Raw genomic sequence first — 26494 nt, 5'->3', positions numbered from 1 at the left:
GTACCAGATCAGCACTACTGCTGTGAAACCTGATACAGATCAGATTCTATGTCCCATCATGTCAGTGTATAAGCCTTAAACCAACAGCAAAGTCATGGGTATGACTGTGTTAAGATTAGGAATGTGAGGTGTGTTTATGAAACCTTTGTGCTTTTGTAACGTGTTGGCAGCCAAACCTTCCTGTTCCTTTGTATCATTTCAGAAACACAACATAGAGATAATTGTTCTTTTTTGTAATTAACTGCTGAGTTAGTGAGCACTCTCTGCCTATAGATAATTTTTTATCTATATGAAACTCTAGTACCTGTAAGTAATATTATGAAGAGTATGGTTTTGACCTGGACTATATGAAGAGTGCCCCGAGAGAACTTCTGTGATGAAAAACTAAATTGACTTGAATTTATCACCACTGAACTAAAAGAAAGGGTTTGTTTTTTTTTTAGTGCCCAAGCTGATTCAAGTTCAAGGCAACATCCTGAATGCACCCAGTGAGTTTGTGACTCATGAATCTTGTGAATGGGTGAGATAGTGAGGGCAGGGACATGCTGTGTGCACTGCAGATTAGCTCCATTAATGGAAACACAAAAGAGAAGACGGGACATTAGAGTTGTGTTCAGGCCGGGAACGACAAGAAGAAAACAACAAACACTTTGTGTATTTTCCAGAGTGAATTTATTGATCCTGCATGTCCAGCAAAATCAACTGTACTACATCCTCTCATGCGTAGTAGTCCTTCAGTCAGTCAGTCATTAAAAACTAAATAAAAATAAATTAAGAGTATAATAAAACAGTTTTTACAAAAAACAAATTTCAAGTATCTCAAGCAAACAGGTTTAGAGTTTTACTGAGAGAGGTGAGCAGCAGCTTCTTTCTCCACACCTTCTGCTTTCCATTCAGTCCCAACACATACAAACACACGATTACACACACACACATCCAAGTCATCCCCCCACACGTCTCTCCTACACTGTATGTACACTAACATTTACAAGTATATTATTAACAGCACGCATTGTTATAACAAAAATAGAAGTGCTTACATTTGTGCGTTGCAGACAATGACGGCAACATGAAGTCAAGCCAAATAAAGGTTCTCCCAATCAGCGTAGAGAACTCGAATTAATGATCGACACGTACTGTTTAAACTACATCATAATGAAAAATAAATATTCAAACTGTGAAAAATAAGATATTGAGATGATATGTGGAGTTATTAGGTGAAATGTGGCGCCTCTCCTCAAGCCATCAAGTCCACGGAAATAGCGAGAGAAGTGGCGTCAGGCTTGCAGAACAAGCACTGCAGGCACTAGACGGCAAAAAACAATTAAGTAACCATGGTCCTTTATGAACGATAAAAGGTTTTGTCCTTTACAGACAAAATGACACATTCATCCAGTTGATCCTTGATGTTCGAGAAATGTTGCTTTTTAGAAAATCAAATTTCACTTTTCCTTATTTATATCACTGTTATCGTCTTCCTCGCCACTGATCCGCTTGCCGACCTCTTGAGCCTCGTGACACATCGGTGCAATTTCATTGGCAGGGCTGTAGGATGTCATGGCGGCCGGGTGAGCTCCTCCTCAGGTTCTGCAAAAACAACAGAACAAAAACACAACGTTAAGTCTTGACAGGTACTCCACTTAGAGGCTTATTATTCAAAACAACACAACTGGCTACCAGGACGTTAGCAACAACACAAAAGGCACTCCTGCATAAATATGCAGCCGTTGAATGATACTGTCTCATGCAGCGTAATCCCTAAACCACAAGTTACATCACCTGTGTTTTCTCAGGCCCTGATTTTCCTCTGTGATATTTTTAGGGCATGAAAACTAGCCCTGAGTTCATGAGTGTGTGAACAACGGCTGCTGTTAATCCTCTGGTGATTATGAATGAAGCTGAGGAGATCCTCGCACACCCAGCAGTCCACACCTTTCCACTGCGACAGCTGAAAATAGCACAGACGTGCCGTTTCTCCTCATGCAGTCAAGTTTAGTGGCTGTGGTTGTTCACTTAACTACCTGCTGGGCTTAAGTTGAGAACTTTTATTGAAGCTGATGTCATGAACAGGAAATAGCCAAAGTATGATGCGAAGCTAACTACTGAGAGAAACAGGATGAGGAGGAAACGAGTTAGAGGTAGGTTCTAAGGAGAAACAGGAGGACCACCATGTTTGACAGTCAAATGTAAATCTAGCTACTGCAGCTAATGACTGGTCATGGTGGTGTTATTAACTATATTCCTCACTCACACAGACACAGGCTCTGGTGAACACAAAATGATGAGTGCTGAGTTATACTGTGAAGCATGGCAACACAACTACTTTCAGATCTAATCTATTGGAACTACCGTCTCTATTCCTTTTTTCAAGAACACTGAAAAAGTGCCAGAAATGTTTTTCCTTTTTTGGGCTGCAAGTATCTGCTACACAGCCCTAAGTTCTGGTTTAGTCTGGTCATCAGACTTTATACTTCCGTTATTCATGTAAAACGAGGCTGCTGGCAGAAACTATGAAGCAACTGCAAAGTCACTATGGTGTCTTTACCTTTGGAAGACTAAGAGCGAAACCACTTTGAGATAGTGGAGGGTGGTTCGTCTTTAAGCAGCACATGACAGGCCAAAAATAAACCAAACACAGGGACAAGAGCAGGATAAGTCAGCATGAATCAACATAGCATAGTATCGAACAGGGTGTGGTGATGTCAGCACACAGGAATCACAGCAATGTAAACTGGGGAGTGAGTTCCCTGTGAACAAAATGGGAGCTTTTCCTCTTTTCCTTCATAGCCAGGAAACTGTTGCACAATACAAGGCACCATTTCCCATCAGTCAAGTCTGGGGATGTTCAGACTGTAAAACTATGTAGTGATAGTATCATATCCAAATCAATTTGATAAACAAAGCGAGATCAGGAGCAGACAGAGCACAGTGTAAACAAAATATACAGCAAGAGCAAGTGAGTGAGACGCATGAGACAGACAAAGCGAGACAGCCAGAGACACTGAGCAGGATACTTACAGGCAGACTTTACCCAGCCAGTGCTGAAAGATGAGGAGAGGGCAGCAGGGGGGAAAAAGGACGGGACACAAGTGAGTGAGCGTACATGCAGAGACAGTCAGAAAGGAAAACAGGTGTTTCAGTCTGCCTGTGTCATGGTGCTGTTCAGACTTCTTTGCCGAATTCATCATAAAAATCAGGCACGAAACATCAGCTTCTCGTGACTTGAGTGTAAATAATTTGGTCCTGTCATTTGATAAACTCACCTGTCCAGCCAAGGAGAGAGGGAGGTGTGAGGGGCTGCAGAGAGCCAGCGAGGCAACAGAAGGAGGCACCTCCTGGATCGGAGCCTCGTCGAGGTCATCGATACGAGGTTTCTTAATGTTTGACTCGGGGCTGGTCAGGGGAGTCACGCTGTTCCTCCTGATCAAGGTGCCGGGGCCCCTCTTCACCTCCTGCAGGGGTACCAGGTGTTACACATTGGAGAAAGTCAGATATCAAGCAGCATATGGAAGTAGTGTAGGCATTGTGTTATCTTAACATTAACATGGAACACGAGAACACAAGAGCCAGTTCTATCAACGTTTAACAATTAATGAATCATTACCTCAGGTCTGTCTCTGTGGGTGTTCACTGCCTCCACAGCCAAAGAGATGGACTCCACTTTGCACCCGTAGGCGACCGGGGTGAGCTTCAGCACCGTGTGCAGGGGACATCTCAGATAGGGCATCTCCTCTGGAATGTCAGGGAAACACGTATATGAATAAAGATGCAGCAGATGAAGAGTATTGTAACTCATCATCATTTCATTCTTTTAGAGGGCTTCTGGGACTTGTAGCACCCACCTGCACTCTTATCCAGGAAGTAGGCCAGCAGGCAGCGCATGACGGCCTGGTGGCAGATAACCAGGACGTTCTCCTGCCTCTCTAGCTCCATGATGACTGGCTCCACTCGCTGGACCAGATCCTGGTACGACTGCCGTCAGGAAGGAGGAGTCGTTAGTCAATATGGTCATAGATATGTCAAATAGATTTGAAATTGTGAATTGAATAGTTTTTTTATCATTTGTTTGTCGATTGGCCTAAATGTAACTGTATGTGTACCTCTCCAGAAGGATAGCGGTAGTAGTATTTATCTTCATCTCTCAAAGCAAACTCCTCTGGATATCTCTCCTTCACCTCATCGTACGTCATCTCCTCACACACTCCCTAAAAGAACATATATTCAAACATAATTATTATGCATAGTATTTCAGTTAACAACAAACAGAGCTGTGTGTGCTGTTGGTTTTAATGGTGTGTGTTAGAGTGATACTTACGGCATCGATCTCATTAAGAGCCTTCCACTGTTCGTACTGGACTCCCAGGTGCTCGACAGTCTGGATGCTGCGACACAGCTGGCTGGTCCACACCTTCAAATTCTCCAGTTTCTGCTCCTCAACAAACCGGGCCAGGGCGCCTGAAAACTGTGGCAGGAAGGATGGTTTCAAACCCGGAAGCTTATGATGTCTCAAATCTTGCCATCTCGTCTATTTCACGCTCTTGTCTGCGGTTGCTCGTACCTGTCTGCCCCGCGACGAGAGACCAGAGTCACCACCGAGCCGTCCCTCCAAGTTATCAGTGCTCTCTCCATGCCGACACAGGTAGATGGTGCGGGGCTGGATGTGGATGTTCATCAGGTAGTAGACGATCTTGCTCTGGATGTGATCTTGGATCCGGTTGACGAGGAACTGCCGGCCGACATCAATCACCTTGATGAAGGAGAGATCCCTGAAGGAAACATAATGGGATGATTTATACGTTTGTACAGGACGTTGCAGATCTCCTATGGGCCAATGGTGATGATTTACCTGTCGTGCTGATCGGAGTCCAGAGGTTGGTAGCTGGTTTTGTAGCACTCAATTCGCCGCTGGAAATCCAGCATGGCGTCGGTCTTGTTGCAATCCCGGTAGTCTGGACACGACACCTTCACTTCCTGCACAGGGAGGAAGACTGTCAGACGGCAAACAACACGCCTGAGGCCAGAGAGATGTGAGCACTTCAAGTTGTTTAAGACATCACAATGATGCATCGTCATGTCATGTGACTCACCATGATGTTGGACGCGATGACGCTGGGATCATTGCACACGGACTCGATGAAAAAGATCTGGGGATAAAAAAAAAAAAGACAGAATGGTTAAATGTCACTGTAATGACGAAGATGCCATCCCTTGACTCCTAACGTCGCCATAGCAACGCTTACCTTGAAGCCATTCTCATCTCCGAACTTGAGGATTATGTCTCGCCTTTCTCTTGTTGTGTTTGTGGCATCGAAGACCTACAGGAAACAAGGCTGATGATGACTTTCAGAATAATGTTGCAGTTGTGTCTTACCGTGTTAGGAGTACAGATATTTAGAAAACACGACGCATGACAGGAAACTCACCGCTACATGGCCTCCCTCGTCCTTCAGATAGGACTTGACATCCCTCAAGGCTGCTAAGGCACACTGCCTGAAGAACAAAGATTGTGGAAAACGTTTATTTTAAATATATATTTCTACAGTAATCGTGTGTGTGTGCGCGCGTGTGCGTGTGTGCGGTGTGGGGGGGGGGAGACTTACTGCCTGATTTTCACGGCACACTCATTATCAGGCTTGAAGAAGTCATAGGAGCTGTAGTTCTTGACAGCCTCCCTGCGATACTCTCCCACGTTAAAGACTACAACACCAGGACAGAAAAAAGTGTGAGCACATTGTCCAAGAGGTGGAAAAAGAAGTTGATACTTCGAGTAAAAACTACATCTCAAACTACAGTGTCATTGTTAAGCTACTGATGTGTGTGTTTACCTTTGGTAGGCATGCCGATCCAGTTGAGGTAGCGGGTGAGTTTCTTTGAAATGTACGTTTTGCCTCGAGCAGGCAGGCCCACCATCACGATGACGGTGGGGTTGGCGAAGTGGGGAGCGCCAGCTGCTGCAGAGGGGGACAAGGAGACATAAATCATGAGAACTGTGCCTGTTTACAAAAAAAGTAAATATGACAAATTTGGAGTTTAGGTCTGAAGCAGCAGTGTGAAATGACTCCACCAGCAGCCAGAGGTCGGATACAAATATCAAACAGCCTCCCACAGCGTCCACAACCTGCCTCAGGTTATTTATTAACCACTAACCTATAATCCCTGTGTGTGTGTCCACGCTGACACACTCCCAGCGAGCATGTGAATGTCTGCAAACGCCAGACTCGCATTTTACTTCCACCTCACTGCACATCTGACCCACTTCTGTCAACGTGAGCCAGGACGTGTTGCTTTCACGAGAGCAAATATACTGTAACCCCTGGGGCCCATGGGAGTTTCTATATCATGCGCGGAATGCAGGGTGTTGATTCTGCATGAATGATACGATCTGTATGTCACTGAGTTTGTGAGCGAACAAAACTGAGCCACGCTCAAATGGAAAAACGGATCAAACTCTGAGTCAGCACTCGACAATGTGGTTCATCCTTCCTCAACTTCTTTGTTCAACTCTCATCCATCTCCATCATCTCGCTTCCACCACACCCCACCTCTGTGCGTTCAACCGCCACACCTCACAGCTCTTTTATTTTCATCCTCTCGTCACTATGAAAAAAAAGATACATTTACCACAAGTTTCTTTTTTTCTCATCAAACTCCTGAATCAGACCTGAAATGAAAGTGACGTCAAATGAGGATGATGAGCTTTGTCCGCCTCATTGATCAGTAAACCACGTCAGCCCATCGATAATCAATGAGCGGCAGCAGAGGATGCGGTGACCATGAATCAGGATGTGAATGAAATAAAAATATTCTTATATATTTCTAAATATTCAAAATCATCTTATACATTTCTCAATAGATTTAAGTCCTCTCTAGTTGTAGCATTTAAAATTGAAGAAATGAATTCTATATTATGGCATATTTTATATATTTATTATATTATATTTATTTTTAGATGTTTTTACATTTTTAATTCATTATATCACTTTTTCACTTATTGCTCTTGTTCCTGTTTTCTTGATCTACTTGCCTTTAAATTTGTTTTAGTATCTTTTCGCTTTTTTCCTCTACATGATCAAACACCAGAGCAAATCTCTTGTATGTTGAAAACAGATGCTGATTAAATTCTAAAACAAAGACAAGTAGAATTTTAAAAAATCCTATATCATCATTTTATTATATTACATTTTTGTCTTAGTTTAAATTACATAGAATAAAGAGCGATGTGAGTAAATGTAAAGTTAGAGTCGTTATAATTAATAGTATAATAGATGATGTGTATCATTTGGCTCTGGACACGAGACAGCAGCGGCCGGGTCGAACCATGCACGCGCGCTGCCGGCGGACCAATGAGAAGCCCCCGCAGATCAACAGCATCACACAGGTTGCGGGGCTCCGCGGTTGCCGTGGCGACGGGATCCATGTCACGCTGCAGTTGCTAGGAGGCCGGGGACGTGCCGCGCGTGCCGATGAAGACCACCCGTGAACGAACAGACCGGTGAAGGACAGGTGCGCGGCGACATACACGTCACCGTGGACACGTTTTAACAAACATGGAGGAAGATTCAAAAGAGATGCTCGTGTTTCAGTGTTCGATGCTAGTGACGTTAGCTTAAATCACCGCGGAGCCACCAGCGGCTCACCGCGGTGTCACATGGTCCATGAGCAGGATGAAGATGTACCGGTACTGTGATTGTGTGTGTGTGTGTGTGTGTGTGTGTGTGTGTGTGTGTGTGTGTGTGGTGAAGGAGACGGGTCGACACGGTTCGTACCTCTCCGTGGTGCCGGCTTGTCATCCTTGGTGGGAACCCAGATCTTTTGGATCCTGTTCTGGGTCAGCTCTCTGGGCATTCCTCAGGGACCTAAGAGCCGCGCTGTACACGGGAACCGAGCCGCTTATATCCGGGGTGAGAAGACTGACGGGAGCCGGTGGAGCTTCGTCTGTTCCGCTGAGGAGCAGCAGCGAGCCGGGGCCGTTCAGTTCAGAGTGAGGGCACGCTGAGCGGAGCTCATCTGCCGGTCTGCGGCACACATCCGCTATTTAACCCCGCCCGGCTGCGGCCGCCCGGGAACACACGTGACCATCGTGACGAAATTCTCTCTCACTCTCACTCACACACACAGAGGCAGCCACAGCGCCCCTCTGTGGTGAACTCTATTTATTACATAAATGCACAGGTACAGCTCTTTTTATCATCATATATATTTAGTACAAGAGTTCCTGAATATAAACTGTGGGTCGTATTTTCATTAGTCACGTTTATTACATTTCAATTACAGCAGCATCTGTCACGTTTATTTATCTTGTCTTTAAGCTGTCTATATATTTTCAAAGATGTATCTGGCCTTTAGTTGTTTGTCTTTATTCTTCTAACTTCTCATTGTGTTGTGTTTGTTGCTTTAAGTCACGGCTGGTGGACAAGAATTATATATAGATAAAAATGTTGATATCAGTGGATAGGCGGAGGAATGCAGGGTGTAGACTCTACATGAGTGATATGATCTGCAGGTCACTGAGTGTGTGAGTGAAGCAGTAAATAATGACTGTTGAAAGAAAACTCTTCTTTTTGAGCAGTGCTCGACGATGCATAAGCAATATATATCGATATACAGTGTATTGAATTGTTGATGTTGTTTTTATCTCCCAGCCCTATTTTAACTAGTGGTATATCTGTTTTTAGGTATCAGTGGGTATGAGCAGTTTAATAGAAGTGATGGTCATTTGTAATGGCATTGGTAAATAATGGGGGGTTTTTTCAACATGACAATGATTATCATGATGTGGCTGTTAACTGTGACTGAGCACTTCAGTCTTACATCATTATTTCCCTCTATATGAAATCAGGAAACACGATCACTTTTCTTCATACCCACACATGTTGAAATTTGACAACTTGAGAAAACGTGCAGAGTCTCACATCGCCTCAGTCTGCTTCATCATACTGGTTGGTCATAATGAGTCACAATGAATAGAATTTAATATATATTGATTACTACAGGGAAATGTTGATCAGTGACCCAGACTCCCTTGATGAAGCAGATTAAAATAAGATCAGCATTTGATAAAATAATATATGACGATCCTGTGAAAATAAATGAAAATGTAGACATCTCAGTTGTATTTTATCATTATTTACATATTTGTCTATTCTATTTAAATTTTTTTTTAATAGATTGTTCAGTGAAGCATTTTGTGACTTCTTTTCAAAAAGTACTATGTTCTTACGTACAGATTTACACATTAAACTACTGGTGACTTGATTATTCTGTCTACAGTAGTAATTAGTAGTATTTAGTACAGTGTAAGGACTTGCAGTGATTTGTCGTTGTAGTGTGGGCAACTACAGAAACTTTTTGCAGTGTACTGAATTTCCTTGGTTGCCTCAGTCTGGACTTTGAAAACACTCTGAACTCTGGCCAACCTCATCCCAAAACCAAATTCCTGTTTACTCAATTTTGTTTATTCATCAGAGTGACAAACCCGTTGCTGTCACCCACCTCAACAAAGCTGTGAAGTTTATGTTGCTTTCCTGAGTTTTTTAGAGAGTACAGCTGGAGTTTGCAGAAATTTGAACTTGGACGTGGTCAGGTTGTGACCTCTCCCACTGAAGTATTCAAACGTGTTAGTGTCGCAGTGTGAAGTGAAAGAAAGTGCAGGTGTGAACCTGAACTGGGTTTGTGTCTTTTGTTGGTTCTGATAGTGAAACACTGGAAAGATAAAGTTTGGGAACACGGATGCAGTTTCTGGGATTTCAAATGATAACATTATCCGGTTCTTTCACTTCCTTGTAAGACTAAAGCCGGTGAGAATGTTTTGACTTAGAAATAGATACAGCTACAGAATGTAAGGGAAAAATAATACATAATATTTGTAGGGAAAACTGTCGTTTGAGTCTTGGTCATGAAATATGCGTTAATTGACATATGTCTGGACACAGAAATGTTTTTGGTTTACGACTGAGGTTTAGAATAGAAAATACACAGATAACAAAGCGAGGATGAATCTCAGTTTGGATGAGTTATGACTGAGTCAAGACAATTGTTTTATTGTGAAACATTTTTATTATAGTCATGCATGTACAATTAGAAATGCCTCTTTGTGAGTGTGGCTCTCCGCTGAGTGGGGTTTCAGTCTATATACATTTGTCCCCACTCATATAAGGTCAGCAGGACCTTTGACATTTCACCAATCAGTCAGCTAACGTTTGAGTCCAAGTGACAACTCATCAAAATTCCCACCATGACCTTGACCTTTGACCCTTAACCACCCAGATCATCCATCAGTCTAATTAAACCTTTCTACCAAATGTTAAAGAATTCCCTGGTCAGTGTTCCTGAGATATTGTTTTCACAAAATGTAGTTTTTTGACGTCACTCTGACTTTGACCTTTGACCACCACATTCTAATCAGTTCATCTTTGAGTCCATTTGAACGTTTGAACCAAATTCACAGATATTCCCTCAAAGTGTTGTTGAAATATAATGTTCACAAGAATGTGATGGAAGGATGAGCAACCTGACAACATAATGTTTCCAGCCACTGGCACCGACAAAAGCGAAACTTTATGTATATGTGTACAAGGTGCATTTACTCTCATTTACCATAAAACACTAAAACAATCTCATCCTACATCAGAGCATGACAAGTCATTACTTTACCTACTGACATACAGTGTTCACCACTTACTGCACTGTGACTGTGGATTGAAACAGACTCTTTTCCAGCACATCATATTTCAGACGTGTTTATCCACATCGTCTCGTCACCTCCCTCGGTGAGGACACATTTTCTCCATGAGGAGACAGGACGCAGACCAGACGCTTCTTGTTTGTCCTGCAGTTTTCCTACAAGAACGTGGCTGCAGTTCAGCACCAAGTGACCATTGTAGCCTGTAGCATGTTAATTACTTACTATTGACTTTCTTATGATGTTTTCTAATGCTTTGCATGTTTTCATGACATTTTTGATGCCTTGTTATAATGAGGTTTTTGAAGCACCAGTTTTTTTAGTGCAAGGTGAAAGACTGTGATGATTTTCTGTGCAGCTGAACTTGGACAGGGTCAGGTGATCTCTCCCACTGAAGGATTCCTAGGTGTCATAGTGTGAAGTAACAGAAAGTGTGGTTCTGAAACTGAACTGGGTTTGTGTCTTTTGTTTGTTCTGATAGTGAAACACTGGAAAGATAAAGTTTGCGCACACGGATGCAGTTTCTGGGTTTTTCTGATGATAACATTATCGTGTTCTTTCACTTTCACTTAGACTTATTTAAAAAAGCTACTGAGAATGTTTTGTGTTATATATAGATGTCAATCCAAATGGAACTACAGAATGTAAGGGAATGATAAATAATATTTGTAGTTATTTGAAATGAAATATACTTTATTTGACATATCTTTTAACTCTTTAGAATAGAAAATACAAAGATAACAAACTTTTTTAAGGCATCACTACCACCAGTCACCACTGCTTTTTACTTTCAAGACTCTTATGACTTCAGTGGAAGCGGTTCAAATGATATTGTATGAATGCATTTAAGTGTTTCCAGTATATCATACGTCTGTATTTCCACTCATAATGAATAACTTAGTTCAGTTGTACTTTCGTTTCTTGGTTTTTCTTTGGCGTGTTGCTGTCAGGGGACAGTGGACACAATATATCCAGGTCAGCCCGCAGCCACTGACCTTACACATGCTGACCCTCAGCCAATTTTAAGCCCCGTCTCATGTCACACCTGCTGGTATTCAGGTCAGGGTTTAATGGACACTAACAGCCAATCACACCACTGCACTGCTGTGCACGTCCAGGACATGCTCCCACCACTACCCTCACGCCTGGTCCTCACACACACACACACACACACACACACACACACACACACACACACACACACACACACAGTGATGCTATAGGACAAACTGTAGCCAGAACCAACCAGCTGCTGACCCTGAACTCCAGCATGGACACGAGACACTAACACATTTTCTTTTTATCAGCTCAGCTTGATTCAAAATGACATACAGCATTTCATCTCTGCATCTGTGACCTGTGTTTTGTTTTTTCAGCTTTCCAACTTAAACTTTGAACTATAAATCATGCTGTAAAAATTTATAAAACAGTAAAAGAAAGATGAGATGCATTCCTCTGAGAAAATGTTACTTATAGCTGTTACCTCATCAGGTTCTTTTAACAGAAGTGTTTACATTAGTACCGAGAAACCTAAATAACAGGAGGATATTTTAGTCTTTCCACAGCTGGTCAAACGGGTTTTTATTCCTCAGCTTCAGCCTGTTAGCTCATATTCCCTCGACCTTTGACCCCCTGCCGCCCTCAAGGGTAAATTACAGAATGAAATCTGTCAAATGGGTCTCTTTCTCTCTGCAACCCGTTTCCCTGATCTGAATTAAAACCTGCTCCACCGGGACACCTGCTGACGTTTTCCACTGGAGCCTCCGGGGGGCCCTTTCGGTTCACTTACGTAAGTTCTGAATGAGGCTGGGGCGGCGTTCACCGTCCCAGTCCCCTTCCCACAATCCATCAGGGCTAAGTTAGGACTACTGGGCCCTGGAGATGTGTTAACACTATTGTGGCATCAGTGTTATCTCAGATAACATTTCAGAGGGAAACTAGGCTGCTTGGATATTATGCGCTCATCCACAACAGGATGTGAAGTTTTAAGTTTGATTCAGAATTTGACAACAAATTGTTTATACTTGTATGAACTATTTCATATTTTGAGGCTGAAAAGCAAGGAGGTTCCATTGTAATATTGAATTTCAGTGAATAATTTGCTATACTGACTAATGATACAAGATCAACAGGATATACAGTTTAAAAAATGATAAATAAACAAAGAAAACAGTACACTTGACATCATTTCAACCTTTTATTTATTCGACATAAAAGTTATTTTTCATCACAGGAAAAAAGAAAAGTAAAGCTCCACAAGTTGGTCTCATCATCGCTACATTCAGACACTTCACTGAAAATATAAAAAAATATTTATGTACAAGTGAGGAAAATGAGGTGTGTTAATAGCGTCTGTTGGTGTGTGTGTGTGTAGCTTCCCATGGAGACATCAGACCTGCTCCCCGAGATCCAAAACCCGAAACTTGTCTAGATTGTAGAAGCAGGCCTTGACAACTCGCCCACCGAAGTAACGTCCGTTAAGATCAACCACAGCTGCACAGGAGACAGAGAAAGAGAGACATGTAAGGTCAGTTTGTACCGAAATACACGGACCTAGATAAACAGGATTAGTGCTGTCATGTTACGGAAATCAAATACACATTCAGGGAACATGCTCGTATCTGTTCTCGGAAGAAGAAATGTTTTGCTATGTGTGGAATAAACTGTTGAGAAAAGCACATGAGTGATGCAGCCGCAGTTTATTTATTTTATTTTGATTTAGTCATTTAGCAGACGCTTTTATCCAAAGCGACTTACAAGGAGACATAACATTCAAGCTACATAGCAACAAACATCTTAGTGGAACAATAAATACTACACTACGTTTAAGGGCAGAGATTAAGTAATAATTTGCAGGAGGTGGCGGTAGGGGAAAGGAAAGGAGAGACCAGTGGTGCTAGAAAGCAGAGGAGTGGTAGAAAGAGAAGGAGTGGGTGGAGTAGGTGTTCTCTGAAGAGAACACCTAGCTTCAATAGCTTCTTGAAGACAGAGAGGGACGCCCCTGCTCTGGTGGTGTTTGGCAGCTCGTTCCACCAACGTGGCATTACGAAGGAAAATAGTCTGGATTGCCGTGGCTGTACAGATTTGACGAGCGCAATGTGGGTGACGATGAGCCAAGACAGAGCTATTCTGAGAAAAAAATATGATATCAACGTGATTTCTATCTAACGAGGCAACTTACAGTGAACACTGTTCTGTAGAGCTAAAGGACAACTGAGACACACAGCGTTCATTCTGTCCTGTCTGACAGCGTTCACCTTATCAATGAAATGGACAATCTCATATTGTTTCTGTGCTTCAATCCAGTAATGGGTCCGATCCACTGTCCTTGAAGGACAGGACAGGATTTCCAACAGTCAGCACATCGTCCTGCAGCACCTTCAACTCATGTGTGCCAACACTGGATGTGCCACACAACGTGTGTTACAGTGATTAGACAGAGCTGGGCTCTGACGTCACTTTGAAAAGTGTGGTAGATAAACACATTTTTCCAATGAGTCATCCACAATTGGTGGTTCAAGCTACATGCTGTTCTTCTTCAGACTGATATGATTAATATTTATAACTGGATATATATCAACAATACACACATGAGCACGTACATTAATATATATACAAACTGGTGATGCCCAGGTGTGCTCATCTCCAACCTGTTACTATGTGCACATCACCTTTGACCTCTACGTGGTAGGATGGGATACATTAGCTCCTTCATGGCGATAAAATCCTCATCATCTATAGAAACTGACTGTGCAGCGTGACACCTCTGTAGAATTCTTTATGACTGTGCCCCACGTAACGTTCTCTCACTGCGTGTCCCGCTTTCTCGGAGGTGTGATGTAAGCTCGGTTCTGCCGGTGCCGCAGGGAGACGGCTGGGTTGCTGGGCCGCGTGTGATATAACACCACAGGGAGCAGAGTCTCACCATGTTTCTGATTTGGGACAACTCATTTAGAATGGGACACACTTTCACCCACCTTACTGGAGCAGTTATACAATGATAGGGCGAAAACGACGCAATTACATAAAGTTGATGAAGCATTGTTCACACATACACTCGATGTTTGCAAGAAGATCATTCTCAGTGACTGTGAGAGACAACAAGTTTCCAGTGACCCATGTCCATTATTTCTTCTGATGTGTTCAGGCTTTACAAAAGGTCAAATGAGCAGGAGAGGCCTCATTTTAAAATGTGCACGAAAACCACAAGAAAGCACTGACCTTTGATGGCAGACTCCACCCTCTCAAACTCCAGAAATATCCTGACAGCTTCATCATCAGTAACCTCCGCAATCTGAGAAGGAAATTGTGTTGTTGTCACTGTTCTGTCTGGTCACTTAACATCAAAGCAAGCCCTGTGATTCGCTTCCCTCACCTCGAAAATGACACATTTGACCACTTTGCCGTATTTCTCGCACTCTTCTTTCGTCTCTCCCTCCAGGTCTTCATCCACTTCTCCTCGGCCCACCATGTTCTGGAAGACAAACATGGGGCTTGTTTACATGGGACAATGGACGATGATGAAATGTGATTTTGGAATCTGAAAAACCAAACAGGCTGTGCTTTTTGTTATTTAACTTGTATATTTTCACCATTATTTTATGAGTAAAAATGTTGCGTGTGTGTGTGTGTGAGGCCTGCTTGGTGGGATATTTTGTAACACACACAGAGGCACACGTACCCTCAGCAGAACCACTTTGGTTGGGTTTTTGAGGATCTCTGTGAGCGGGTTTGCATCGGACTTCTTGGAACAATCAGCTAGTTGGGTGGAAACAGACACAAAGTTAACGTTCTTCCTTTCGAAAGAATTGTTACTTTCGGATGAAGCAACTGAGTGTGTGCAATAACAAATTGTATCATGTTGTATTGTTCAAGACAATACGTGTGATAAATCCAACAATTGCTCATATTTTTTAGCTAAAGTGATATTAATATTTTGAAGTGCTATTTTTTTATTGTGTTATACATGTTGCTGAGAAACTGCTCTAAGTGGGTCACATGTGCTACTGTTCCTTTGTTAGTATTGCTAGATAATGACCATGCAGCAGAGAGGTATACTGCCTTGTTCAACATATACAGATAAACAGTATTTATACTGTATATGCAGCAGCATACTGAACATTTTCTCCAAGTCTCTGTTGCTGATGAAAGCTGGTGGAACAGTTGAAATAAAGCAGCAGTACGTCTGACATCTAGTGGCCAAAAGCAGTCAACGTATTCAGAGAGAAGCAAAGGAAAGCATTTACTCAGCATTAAGATGTATTTTTATTTTATTTTTCAAATATTTACACATGTTAACCCATTCTCTCTCCAGGTTGTTAGTTCCATGTCACAAAATTGACATATATGTAGTAATTAGTTTCCCAAAACTATAACTTGAACCTATTTAAGCCCAATTTCATCATTCGAGGACTTGGGAGAATGGGTTAAAAGAAGCAGAGCTGTTAGAGAAGGAAATGAGAAGGACTTTGCAGCTTTTGCATGTAATAAATAAAGGTCACAGTCAAAGTGGATAACAAAGAAGCATAAGCTACAACATGAGAACTGAAAAAAACAGAAGTGTAACTATCACTAACAAACACATCCAAAATAAAACCCATGCAGAGCTCTTAATACACCATGCCTATAGGAATGCAAGGTTTTGGCTACAGGAGTGTTAATAGATAAGCACATGCAAACACTTCTAGAATACAGTATGGAGGACATAGGAAAATGTAGAGGAGGCCAACCTGCAAAGCCTCCGAGTGAAGTCTCAGCGACACCTGACAGACTGGACCCTGCTGCTCAGTCACACCCGCACACACACGTTACACAGAATGAAAAAAAGCATAAATATAAAAACAAGGTCACAATGTTCATTGATGAGTGTGGAGCAAAAATACACATGAAAAGATCACAAGCGAAACCAAATGAATTTGTCGTAACTTAAAGTCAATACAGATTTAACAGAACGAGACACAAGCCTAGGTTCACACCTTTCATGCTGTTGGGAAACGAGACTTGAAAGCAAGCAAATTGAAAAAGAAGACAGAGTGGACCAAGAAAACAGAGTCTGGAATATTAAGCATTGATCATGTGGACACTATAAAAGAAAAAAAGAAAGAAAGAAAGAGTGTCCTTACGTTTTTCTGCAGCGTCGCCTATGATGATCTTTCCACCTCTCTTGCTGGTCTTCTCCACAGACAGCGCTGTGCTGAGGCCCTGCTCGTGCTTCCCCAGGCCCTGGCCTTCTTTGAAGCCATACTTCTGCATGATCTTATGGGCCACTGTACCTCTGTGGGAAGAAGCAGGGAGAACAACTTTTTAGCTGATTATCCATGATTTGTTATTCACCATATGAGATTTCAACAAAATCCTGGATGGAAAAAAATTTTGTTTCTTTTGCGTGAGAATACAAATGGCTGGTCTGTGTGTGTCCCACCCACCCCATGTTGGCCAAGAAGGAGCTGGTTGGTCCGGGCGGCGAACGCGGTCGGTCTGAGTCCTCATACATAGGTGGTGGAATTGCGGCTTTCGATCCTCTGGCAGGACGACCTTCATCCTCATAGGAGAATGAAGTGGAGCCTGAACACACAAAAGAAGCACAACCACTTGTAGTGCTGCACTAAGATGTGAGTCTAGTTTGTCTTACATCTTTGTTGTCAGCTTAAAATACCTACACTTTAGGGGGATAACTATTAATAAGCATAGGTAAAAAGGCCTTAATAATACAGGGCCTCATGGGTCATCTGTCACTTGTGCATAATTCATGTCCTTGTTGGTTTCGGATGTTTGTTTATTTTCCTTAAATGAGTCTGGGTTTTCTATTACTGAGCCATTATTACTGTGTATTCATTCAGCTACACTTTCACCTGATGGATAATCAGACCTACCATCTCTGTCCATAAGTGATGAAGGAGGAGCGATAGCTGCTCCACCCAAAGCTGAGAGAAACAAGTAAACAAAAAGAGAAAGAGGAGACATGGGAAGTTTAGTTTTTTTTTCATGTTGTGCACTCTGTGACCAAAATGACAATTCGCCCCACATAACAATGAAGTCTGTGATGAGGGGAAACACAGGAAAAAAACAATTCCAGTTCCTAAAAGTGAAACTTTGGTTACAAGCCAGAATATGAAAAAGGTTCCGGACAAGGCCAACATCAGACCAAAGCATGAGTTTCTAATATTGATTGAATACAGACAATGTTTTATAGATCCATTATGACTTTAAGCTTAAAAACTTCAAGGCAGCTTAATAACATTCACTCAGTCATTGTGTAATAGTAACAATAATGACTTTCTGCCAAGCAGTGGGAAATACTCACTTCGTTTTTGCCGCTCTTTCTCGTAATCATCATCCTCGTCTGAGTCTTCCTCTGTTGCTGGGAAACGAGAGAAGCCGCTTGGAGCTACTCCATCGTGCCTGTCTTTCCTTTTCCTGCAAAAACACAAGTCTCAGATTAAACTAAGTAATATGATTCTTTAGTTTCTAAGAAATGACAAATAACCAAATTCTACAACATTGACTGAGTTACAGATGCATCATAATTCCACAAAAGATCCCAAATAACAATAAATGAGGAACGAAAAATAATCAACTGATTAATTGTCAATCATTCTTTAAGTGGAAGGGTAGATTGATTGCCGTATGTATCTATTTCCCCCCATTATTACTCTCTTGTTTAATCCCAGCGCTTGTTTTCAATCACTGTTTGTTCAAGTCAAACAACATTACTTTTCTCTCTCCTCAATTTCCTTCTGCCGCTCCTGCTCCCTCTGCCGCTGTCGTTCTTCTCGGTGTCTCTTCACCACCTTCTCATAGTCGTTGGGGAACATCGGGTCATACTCGTCCGCCAACGGGATCAGCACATCGCCAGAGGAGAACCCACTAGGCACAGTGTCCTGAAGCAAGCACAAACACATTTTTGACACGCTGATTTATAAACTTATTTTAGCAGAGACCTAACCACTTGTGATCAGATCCCTCAGGATGTTAATACCAGGTCTGAGTAGGGCCTAACATGCTGCATCTCACACTAGGATTTAGTGGAAACACACCCCAAGTACATCAAGCCAGAGCAGCATCAGGAGTGCTCCGACTTTCCAGGTTCACTGGCAGAGACTGACCTTGAGTCCAGCGGCAGCGTGTGGAGGAGTATCAATGATCTGTCGCTCATCACTGGAGCCTCCTCTCTTTAGGTCAATGACAGGAGCCAGGACAGTGGTCTGCTTCATTCGCTGCGTCTACAAACACACACAAAACCAATGAAATCAGTGGAAACAAACACATTTGGGTTGTTTGTTCTTGTTCGTATGAAGCCCATTATCATCACCACAGTCTGTTCTACCTATGTACTGTGTGCCTACCTTAGCCTGGGTCAGAGCCGCCTTCTTCACCTTCAGCTGGGACTGAAGCAGCTTGAAATTCTTGGACCATCCTTCGGTCTTGGTGTCATTGGCCGCCACCCCGAGATCATCATACAGCGACATAGCTGCCCGTCAGTGCTCCTGTTCCCCACACACACACACACACAGGTACAATTCTTCACTGAATCTCTACTGGCTTCATTAGCATCTCTTCATTCAGCAGCAGTTGGATAGAAATCGATCCTCTAACTCAGCAGCAGTTGATTATAACTTCACATTTCGTAACTCGTATTCGTTACATGCTGAATATATCCCCTGGAGAAACACCAAACACACCAGCGCTGTCTTCTAATAGCGTGATCACCCTTAGCTAACGCCAGCTAATGCTAACACAGCTACTTAGCAATAACTAACGCCTTAAAGTGAATAATTACACACAAACAAACACAGCAGCTGGTGTTTGAACCCACCGGTGTTAGAAACACCCGGACATCCACTCACAGATGAGAGAGTTCCACTGAGTGAAGGTGAACGTGCAGTTTGCATGCAGCTCCTCGCTGAGCGCGACCAGAGGCTGCGACACAACAACAAGGAGAAGCGCGTCCGTCAACGACAGTTGGGGGGAAGACACGTCCTGCTCCTGCGCCACCTGGCGGCCTGGGGGACTTCACCTGCCAACATAAACAATTAAAGTGCGGAAGTGTTGAGCTGCCAAAGGAAGTGACACGTGCGGAGAATGAATGTGTGCACTCGAGTTTGATAGATGTGATTAACAGACAGCTGGAGGGCGGGGATGTTGAGGAACTACTGACGCCACCTCCTGCGTCGTGTGGCTGCAGCGGGAGGAGTGGCAGCGGGGAGAGCGAAAGTGACAGTCGAAGAGTCGGTGTCGGTGAGGATGGTCTGTGCCGGGGTCAGTTTATCTGCTGGAGATGATCCGGTGAGAGGTCGATGGTTCTTCAGATGGATCCGCGGTCTCTGTGTCTCTCTCTCTGCGCTGTGATCGCGTCTCTGCTCGCGGCGGCGCGCTGCTCCTCCGTAGGTAAGCACCGTTCAGAACTCCCATTAACAAACCTGCAATTTTACTGCGAGGGTTCGCTGCGCCGATCGGCTCAAACTCAGCATAGTGAAACATGACTACACAGAATGACGTGCTATCGGACATGTGTTCTGCGTGGATTATTTTCATCTATTTGTTCTTCCTTTTTTTTTTTTTTTTTAGTTTTTATTTATGTATATACAGTTTTCCAACACGCATCTAATCCATAAAACAACAATAAAAACATACAAATAAAAGTATGCGCTTGTCATATGTATTAAGTGATATCTTTCGAAGAAGTGTAGGAGAGTCAGACCCATTTAATCTACGGTAGATTTTGTATTTTGTCAGGAAATCGCTCAAACCTTAAACAGAATGTTTCACATTCACTTCCGCGCCATGGGTTTTCAGACCTTTTTAAATGTTTTCTGTCAGTATATGTATTTTATTTTCGATTTTCTGTTTACTTTTTGATCCCTCTAATACACAGAACACACACACACATATATATAACACCTTTTTAATGTTTTCTGTTTGAATTATTTTCATATATTCTTACCTTTAGATTTGAAAAGAGAAATGTGTCATTTCATACAACTCAGCATTTAAAATGAGATGCAGTCGTCTCTAACAATACAAAAATGTAATAAGTAAGTGAATGTATGCATGTGTAATCTACTGTATTAATGTCCTACATTGGAATGTATACACAAGAGGGTCAAGGAGTTGAAGAGAGAGTCGAACCATTTAATCTATGTGCAGATACTGAACTTTCAGTTTCACACTCACCCCATTGAAATGAGCTTTTTATAAATAAATAGAAAGCTTTTGAACAAACTAAATGGTGCATTCTTTGCAGCCTGGTTATGATTCTGAGGTGAGATCCACCAGATTTAATGATTAATTCATTCATGGGCTGTAAAACAAATTCTAGAGTTACTGTAAATATATAATCTGTATTGTGTTTGAATATCCATCTAAATCCCTTCCATGTAAATCTTCTAGTTTTTCCCCTTTGCCATCTCTAATGAACTCACAAGAAAAAAACATTGTTAGTTTTGGCTATCTTTGCATTGATCTGTCCATGTTGTCGTTTGTTTTTCTTTCAGACAAAAATAATTGTTCTTGTGCAGAAATCCCTCAAATGCCTCGAACGAAGCCTCCACCCGAGAACTGTTCTGACACTTTCCGCTACACGTGTGAAGATGGTTACGTGAGGAAAGTGGGAACTTCGAACCTCATCAAATGTTGGAAAAATAACAGTCCTCCGAAGTGGAACAAGAGCACACTCCAATGCATACGTAAGAATTATTATTGTAAATCTCCCCACACAGTTACTGGAGCTTGACCCACAGGCCTCAGATTATAGGATAGAACTAAATACACATTCTTAGCCCAGCATGTACAGTCAAATAGACGCACTACTGCCTCGAACAATAGTCCCTGAGTAGCTGAGTAGCAACCACAATCCAGTGGTAGAGTGTGGCCTGTGCTCTGCCTTGAAAATGTAAATAGATTTAGAATTTCACTTGATTGAATTGACCTCAAATCAGTGGAAGCCGTTCTTGCAATCCACCCCTCAAGTTTGACAACATAAGAACATTTTTAATCAGAAATGAACGAAAATGACAAATACTCCTGTCAGTGCTAGTGGGAAGGAAGTCTATAGGTACATAATTTTGAGAACAAGCTCCAATTTGCAATTTTAAAACCTGTCTCCTTTAGAAACACTGTCGCTGCAAAGGCAAAGTCATTCCACACAAACGTCAACAGGCGAAAGTCTGCCTTCAGGGAATTAAAATGATCGCAATGTGGACAGTTGTGTTTGTTCAACAGCATCTCGGAAACTCTCTCAGGGGAAGATCAGACCTCATGATAAAGTGATAGTACAAAAGTGTACAGGATGCAGTTTGGTGACAGCACAGGTGTAATGTAATGCAATGTATGAGGATTTAAAGGTTGGGTTGGTAAATTGTTTCTAAAACTTTTCACATCCCGTGTCTGTGGCCCGAGCAGGACCGTGGTTAAGGCGACTAATTTCATATAGACCGAATACAATTATTGACGTATGTATGTCTATCAGAAGTTAGAGATCAAGTTAATCAATAAAAGTCACAGTGTGCATTCATATGGGCGTTGCTATGGCGAGAGAATCGATTGGAAGGGGTGGGATATATCGGTTACATTTGCAAGCTTTCCCAGGATTACCAACCCTAGCTTCAAGTGTGTCCTTTGAATGAAATAAAAATGAACAACTTAATGGTTGAGGATTCTGTTATGTAGCTGCATGTTCTTCCAGTTGAGTTAACCATACATGCTAATATCTGACTAAATGCCTGAGCATTTTTAAAAGTTTGGGAAGAAATAGATCTGGACAAAGAGCGACACATCATCAGCGCAGAGTAAAATCTAGTTCTTGGTTATGTAGAGTGATGAATCATGATGTATGTCACCCTGGAGAGAGCATTGCCAAGTGGGAGGTAATCAAGCAAAATCAGCAGAGTTTGTCTGATGACTAGGTCTTGCACATTTCTCCAGCTTTATATATATATATATATATATATATATATTTTTTTTTTTACTTCGGAATAGCTTCTGGTTGCAGTTGATCGATAAACTGTCCAATTTCTCTTTTGTTTTTTTTAGCCGACCCACGGAGAACCACAACACGACCGCCAATGATCCCAGTAACAAGTGAGTCCTCTCTGTCTGCATGAATCAAGTGGAAAATAGTTTCAAGTAAAAACATTTACAACATGACTTTCTGGCTTGTGCGCTTGTGCGTGCGTGCGTGCGTGTGTGTGTGTGTGTGTGCGCGTGTACCACAGCAATCAGTGATCTGTGAACCAGTGATTTGTTGGAACTGTTGGAGGTGAAAGAGGTTCTATATCGGTCTGTTTTAGGTCATTAGTCGTTAGTATGTGCAGCACAATGGAACGGTACCTCACAGAATGAAGGTTTCTGGTTTGAATCCCGGTTTGGCCAGGGTCTTTCTGTGTTGTGTTTGCATGTTGTCGGTTCTGTGTTTGCGTGTGTTTCTCCAGGTACTTCAGCTTCTTCCCAAAATCCAAAGACAGAATAGTTTGATTGGAGAATGTAAATTGACTCAGTGTCTGTGTGTCGGGCCTGTGATGCACTGGTGACCTTTCTAGGGCAATGTCTCGCCAGCTTGGATAGGCTCCAGCTCCCCTCTGCATCCTTGAAAGGATAAGTGGTACAGGGGATATATAGCATCAGCAGTAGCAGTTTATTATATTTATTTATTATTAGTAGGAGTGAGAGCCCTAATAATTATTTCAATATTGTACTGCATGGTTTTGGTTTTACTTCCCACAGCTCTTGTTTGGGCTCATTTTCACAGTTGTCTCTGAAAATCCACTAGTGATGGTAGAGGAAGCAACAGTGAAGTTACATAGATATTAGAAGCAGTATAAGTAGTGTTTGCAGTAAGAGATGCAGTCACGCCCTCAGCTGTATTAATAGATATAAAATGTTGTTGTTGTCAGCTGTGCCTTTCACCGACCTTCAGATGAATGGAAGCTTCTCAACTGCAGTGGTTCTGGAGTCAAACAGCGTCCAGTCAACATCACTTGGTGTGCAAGGCGATCACTCACAGGGTCAGGAGCTCATCATGTCACACACACACACACACACACACACACACCCACCCACGTGTCTCTCTATTGTGTTGGAGGACACTCATTTACATGCTTAACCCTAACCTAATTCTAACCCTATAACCAAGTCTTAACCCTCAAAAAGCCAATTTATATTGTGAGGATCAGCCAAAATGTGCTCACACTGATGGTATTGAACCAAAATTGGCCCTCATAACTATAGATCGACTGTATTTTACAGCAGCTATCATCACAATTGTGGCTGTTTTTGAATCATTATGAATAATGTTAAAGTGTACATTAGGAGAAACCAGCAGAAATGTGTGAACCTTTGAGTGAATCATGTCTTGAGACTTCTACAAGGCTTTCCATGAATTTCTAAAATTGAAAGCTGCACGTAAATGGAACCTTTTTTTATTCGAATGCCACAACAGGGCAGAAACCTGGATAACGATGGGGAAAATTATATGATCTATTCATCTTTAGAACTCAAATTACCTTTTAAATTCCAATGCAGAACTGTAAATGCATAATCGACCCACAGGGAAATATGATCCTTTTTTTTCACCTCTTAAAAACGTAGCAACATACCGGACGACACCAGACTCATCCAACCAGTCTCCCAGTAACAGGACGGATAATTCTCACCTGTCCGGCCACAGTGACCAAAGTAAGTTTAACACCGTACCAAGTTTACCACATGTCCTACGAAAGGAAATCTGATCTGTGATGTTTGTAAATGAGCGATTGATGCTTTTAAAGGATAAAGAAATACACGTCAGGACATTCAGTTTATAAACTTCCTACTATAATTTTTGATTTACTTTGTCATCTTCCTTTATTTTGTTCATTAAGTGCTAAAGAGATACACATGGAAGGCTTGGGATCACTACATGAAGCAAATACTGTAATCAGGAGCATACAGAGGGGACATAGGTTTACATTTTGTTTCTTTTTTTCAGGACTTGGCACAACAACAACAACGCTAATTGTCTGCGCCTCGCTGGTGATCGCCTGCACTTTGATCGGAATCAGCTACGCGTGCTATAGAAGGTAAGCTGGGGAAATGATGTGAACATAAAGGATTTAAGAATGAATTACATACGTGTAATTATGTCTCGCTACACTTTCTTTCACTTCATGAATCAACTAAAATTGAGGTAGAACAATTTGTTTGATTCAATGCATGACAATCATGTGTGTTCACTTATGGTTTTAATTGTATCACCGTTTCTTTCATAACTCAGGAGGTCACAAAACAATTACCCGCTGGCGACAGATGAAGAAAAGATGTCTATGAGTACCATTCCAGCTGGACCGGTGTCGTAGAGATTGTAACAGTTTCAAGAAGTTTGACACTATTTTGACACTTAAATGCGAGTTTTGACTTGTTTTTATCCTTGAATCGGATTGGACTATTACAGTCCTATCACAAAGCAGAGTCAAACTGTCCAATCAGAGAACAGGTTGATGAGCTTCCTGAAATGTGGGCGTGCACCGTCCACGAAGGTAACTGGCTTTGCTCTGTGATTGGACTGTCTTTGTCCAATCAGAATCAGGTATAAAAACGCAGTACTTGTAACTAAATGTCATACAAAGTGTGTGAACTTTGGAACACGCACACTTTCATTTTATTTTTGGAATACATTTTTTTTTTCTGAACATCACTTTACAAACTCAAATCTCATCGACCCCAGTGAGAGCTCATATTAACAGCACAGAGGCATAATAATTCAAAAGGTCAACACCAAGGTGTCGCTCTCGTATTGACTCCTGCAGGCTCATTGGGTGTGATGAGGTGAATGACTGATCAGCCAATAAGGTCATAACCATAGACCATAAATAAAGATGGATGACAAAAGTGAAGCCAAAGTGCAATGATAAAAACAATGTGAAACGTCCACACCAGCATCACTACTGCGCAGATTCGGGCTCTAGATGATGTTCTCGATGTACTCTGGGTTAGAGGTGGAGACATGCCGTCCTAAACCTTATATATCGTCTGTTGGTCATACAAGCAAGAACTTAACAACCCTGGTGGAAAATGCTATACTACATAATAAAACCATGTAGGGTTTTTTTTTTTATCAAAGAACTTGTAAATAGCCCCTCAAAATGCTTAAATATAAAGGAAGTGACCTCACTAGAATAACTGGTAGCTACATCCCTGGTTGTGTGTGACACAGTGGTCTTCTGTTTGTTCATGCATGATGTTGATACAGGTCATGACTTTAGGAAGTAAATGTTCATTTACTATAAAATTGAAATATAATAATTTCACACCTGATTTTATGTACACTGTACAACTGAATGTGTAAAAGATATATTTTTTCACTTTTTTACCTTTATTTATTATTGTCACATTGACTAAAGCCTCTGAAATGCGCGCTGTGTCATAGCTGCTTAGTGGCATTAACTCATGTTCTGTTAAAATGCACACATGGCCTTCTGATCATTTTTTAATCTCACTTGTCTTTCTTCCTGTCATGTAAACAGCATTTTCTGTCTCTCAACCTGATTAAGGTCAAACTTGGAGTAAGCAATATTTGACATGTTGCATATTCCAACCTTGGTCACATTATATAGAGATGTACACGTGTGAATGGCATTATAAAGTCCAATTCGATGTTTTGCAGTATTTTACAACATCGACAGTTTGACATAATCTGACTAGTGTCTATAATATTCCACTAATGTCTTATATAATAAGGTCAATAGTGAGAATATTGCTGTTGTCTTGTGCAGTTGAAGAAAATAAAATCAGTGAAAACACAATATGCGAGTGACGTATTAATTCACTTTCCAAGTTCAC

The 26494-nt window shown here is 41.8% G+C and overlaps 3 protein-coding genes across 16 annotated transcripts; 1 reads left to right on the top strand and 2 right to left on the bottom strand.

Moving 5' to 3' along the window:
* Positions 1-649: 649 nt before the first annotated feature.
* On the bottom strand, positions 650-8054 carry pfkfb3 (6-phosphofructo-2-kinase/fructose-2,6-biphosphatase 3). 10 transcript variants are annotated; one of them, XM_020092410.2, is made up of 15 exons: positions 7767-8054; positions 5826-5951; positions 5601-5697; positions 5424-5490; positions 5241-5315; positions 5088-5144; positions 4847-4971; positions 4559-4766; positions 4316-4462; positions 4101-4205; positions 3843-3972; positions 3605-3732; positions 3264-3452; positions 3019-3041; positions 650-1587 (listed from the first exon to the last, which is right to left on the bottom strand). In XM_020092410.2, the coding sequence occupies exons 1-15, from the start codon at positions 7843-7845 to the stop codon at positions 1581-1583; spliced, it is 1563 nt and encodes a 520-aa protein (XP_019947969.2). In that variant the 5' UTR covers positions 7846-8054; the 3' UTR covers positions 650-1580. The 10 variants fall into 10 exon arrangements, with proteins under 10 accessions (XP_019947969.2, XP_069375521.1, XP_069375525.1 ...); XM_069519420.1 differs by having other exon boundaries at positions 5826-5948; positions 7767-8024; XM_069519424.1 differs by having other exon boundaries at positions 4847-5011; positions 5826-5948; positions 7767-8009.
* A 4811-nt stretch (positions 8055-12865) lies between these two features.
* On the bottom strand, positions 12866-19667 carry rbm17 (RNA binding motif protein 17). 4 transcript variants are annotated; one of them, XM_020092201.2, is made up of 13 exons: positions 19528-19667; positions 19027-19167; positions 18787-18903; positions 18395-18561; positions 17985-18097; positions 17554-17604; positions 17107-17245; positions 16804-16955; positions 16411-16461; positions 15363-15439; positions 15057-15155; positions 14903-14975; positions 12866-13174 (listed from the first exon to the last, which is right to left on the bottom strand). In XM_020092201.2, exons 2-13 carry the CDS (start codon positions 19147-19149, stop codon positions 13071-13073), a joined length of 1266 nt encoding a protein of 421 aa, XP_019947760.1. In that variant the 5' UTR covers positions 19150-19167; positions 19528-19667; the 3' UTR covers positions 12866-13070. The 4 variants fall into 4 exon arrangements, with proteins under 4 accessions (XP_019947760.1, XP_019947759.1, XP_069375528.1 ...); XM_020092200.2 differs by having other exon boundaries at positions 19497-19637; XM_069519427.1 differs by lacking the exon at positions 16411-16461.
* A 114-nt stretch (positions 19668-19781) lies between these two features.
* On the top strand, positions 19782-26457 carry il15ra (interleukin 15 receptor subunit alpha). Of its 2 annotated transcripts, XM_020092203.2 has the most exons (7): positions 19782-20068; positions 21175-21366; positions 22712-22759; positions 23572-23682; positions 24266-24352; positions 24645-24735; positions 24930-26457. In XM_020092203.2, the coding sequence occupies exons 1-7, from the start codon at positions 19978-19980 to the stop codon at positions 25009-25011; spliced, it is 702 nt and encodes a 233-aa protein (XP_019947762.1). In that variant the 5' UTR covers positions 19782-19977; the 3' UTR covers positions 25012-26457. The 2 variants fall into 2 exon arrangements, with proteins under 2 accessions (XP_019947762.1, XP_019947765.1); XM_020092206.2 differs by lacking the exon at positions 23572-23682.
* Positions 26458-26494: the final 37 nt, after the last annotated feature.

The sequence above is a fragment of the Paralichthys olivaceus genome, chromosome 23 (genome assembly GCF_024713975.1).
Source record: "Paralichthys olivaceus isolate ysfri-2021 chromosome 23, ASM2471397v2, whole genome shotgun sequence".
NCBI lineage: Eukaryota > Metazoa > Chordata > Actinopteri > Pleuronectiformes > Paralichthyidae > Paralichthys > Paralichthys olivaceus.
The sequence above is the reverse complement of the archived record's forward strand: the minus strand, read 5'-3'. Positions and strand labels throughout refer to the sequence as shown.

What these genes read in the sequence shown, in the direction of transcription:
- il15ra (XM_020092203.2), top strand. Translation starts at nt 19,978, where the DNA reads ATGGTTCTTCAGATGGATCCGCGGTCTCTGTGTCTCTCTCTCTGCGCT. An exon ending in GGCGCGCTGCTCCTCCGTAG is followed by an intron (nt 20,069 to 21,174) that starts GTAAGCACCGTT and finishes TTTTTCTTTCAG; the next exon opens with ACAAAAATAATTGTTCTTGT. An exon ending in GTCCGGCCACAGTGACCAAA is followed by an intron (nt 24,353 to 24,644) that starts GTAAGTTTAACA and finishes TCTTTTTTTCAG; the next exon opens with GACTTGGCACAACAACAACA.
- pfkfb3 (XM_069519416.1), bottom strand. Translation starts at nt 7,845, where the DNA reads ATGCCCAGAGAGCTGACCCAGAACAGGATCCAAAAGATCTGGGTTCCC. An exon ending in CAAGCCGGCACCACGGAGAG is followed by an intron (nt 5,952 to 7,766) that starts GTACGAACCGTG and finishes CCCCCTCTGCAG; the next exon opens with CAGCTGGCGCTCCCCACTTC. An exon ending in ACCGCTATCCTTCTGGAGAG is followed by an intron (nt 3,973 to 4,100) that starts GTACACATACAG and finishes TCCTGACGGCAG; the next exon opens with TCGTACCAGGATCTGGTCCA.
- rbm17 (XM_020092201.2), bottom strand. Translation starts at nt 19,149, where the DNA reads ATGTCGCTGTATGATGATCTCGGGGTGGCGGCCAATGACACCAAGACC. An exon ending in CCAAAGTGGTTCTGCTGAGG is followed by an intron (nt 15,156 to 15,362) that starts GTACGTGTGCCT and finishes TTTGTCTTCCAG; the next exon opens with AACATGGTGGGCCGAGGAGA. An exon ending in TCAAATGTGTCATTTTCGAG is followed by an intron (nt 14,976 to 15,056) that starts GTGAGGGAAGCG and finishes TTTCCTTCTCAG; the next exon opens with ATTGCGGAGGTTACTGATGA.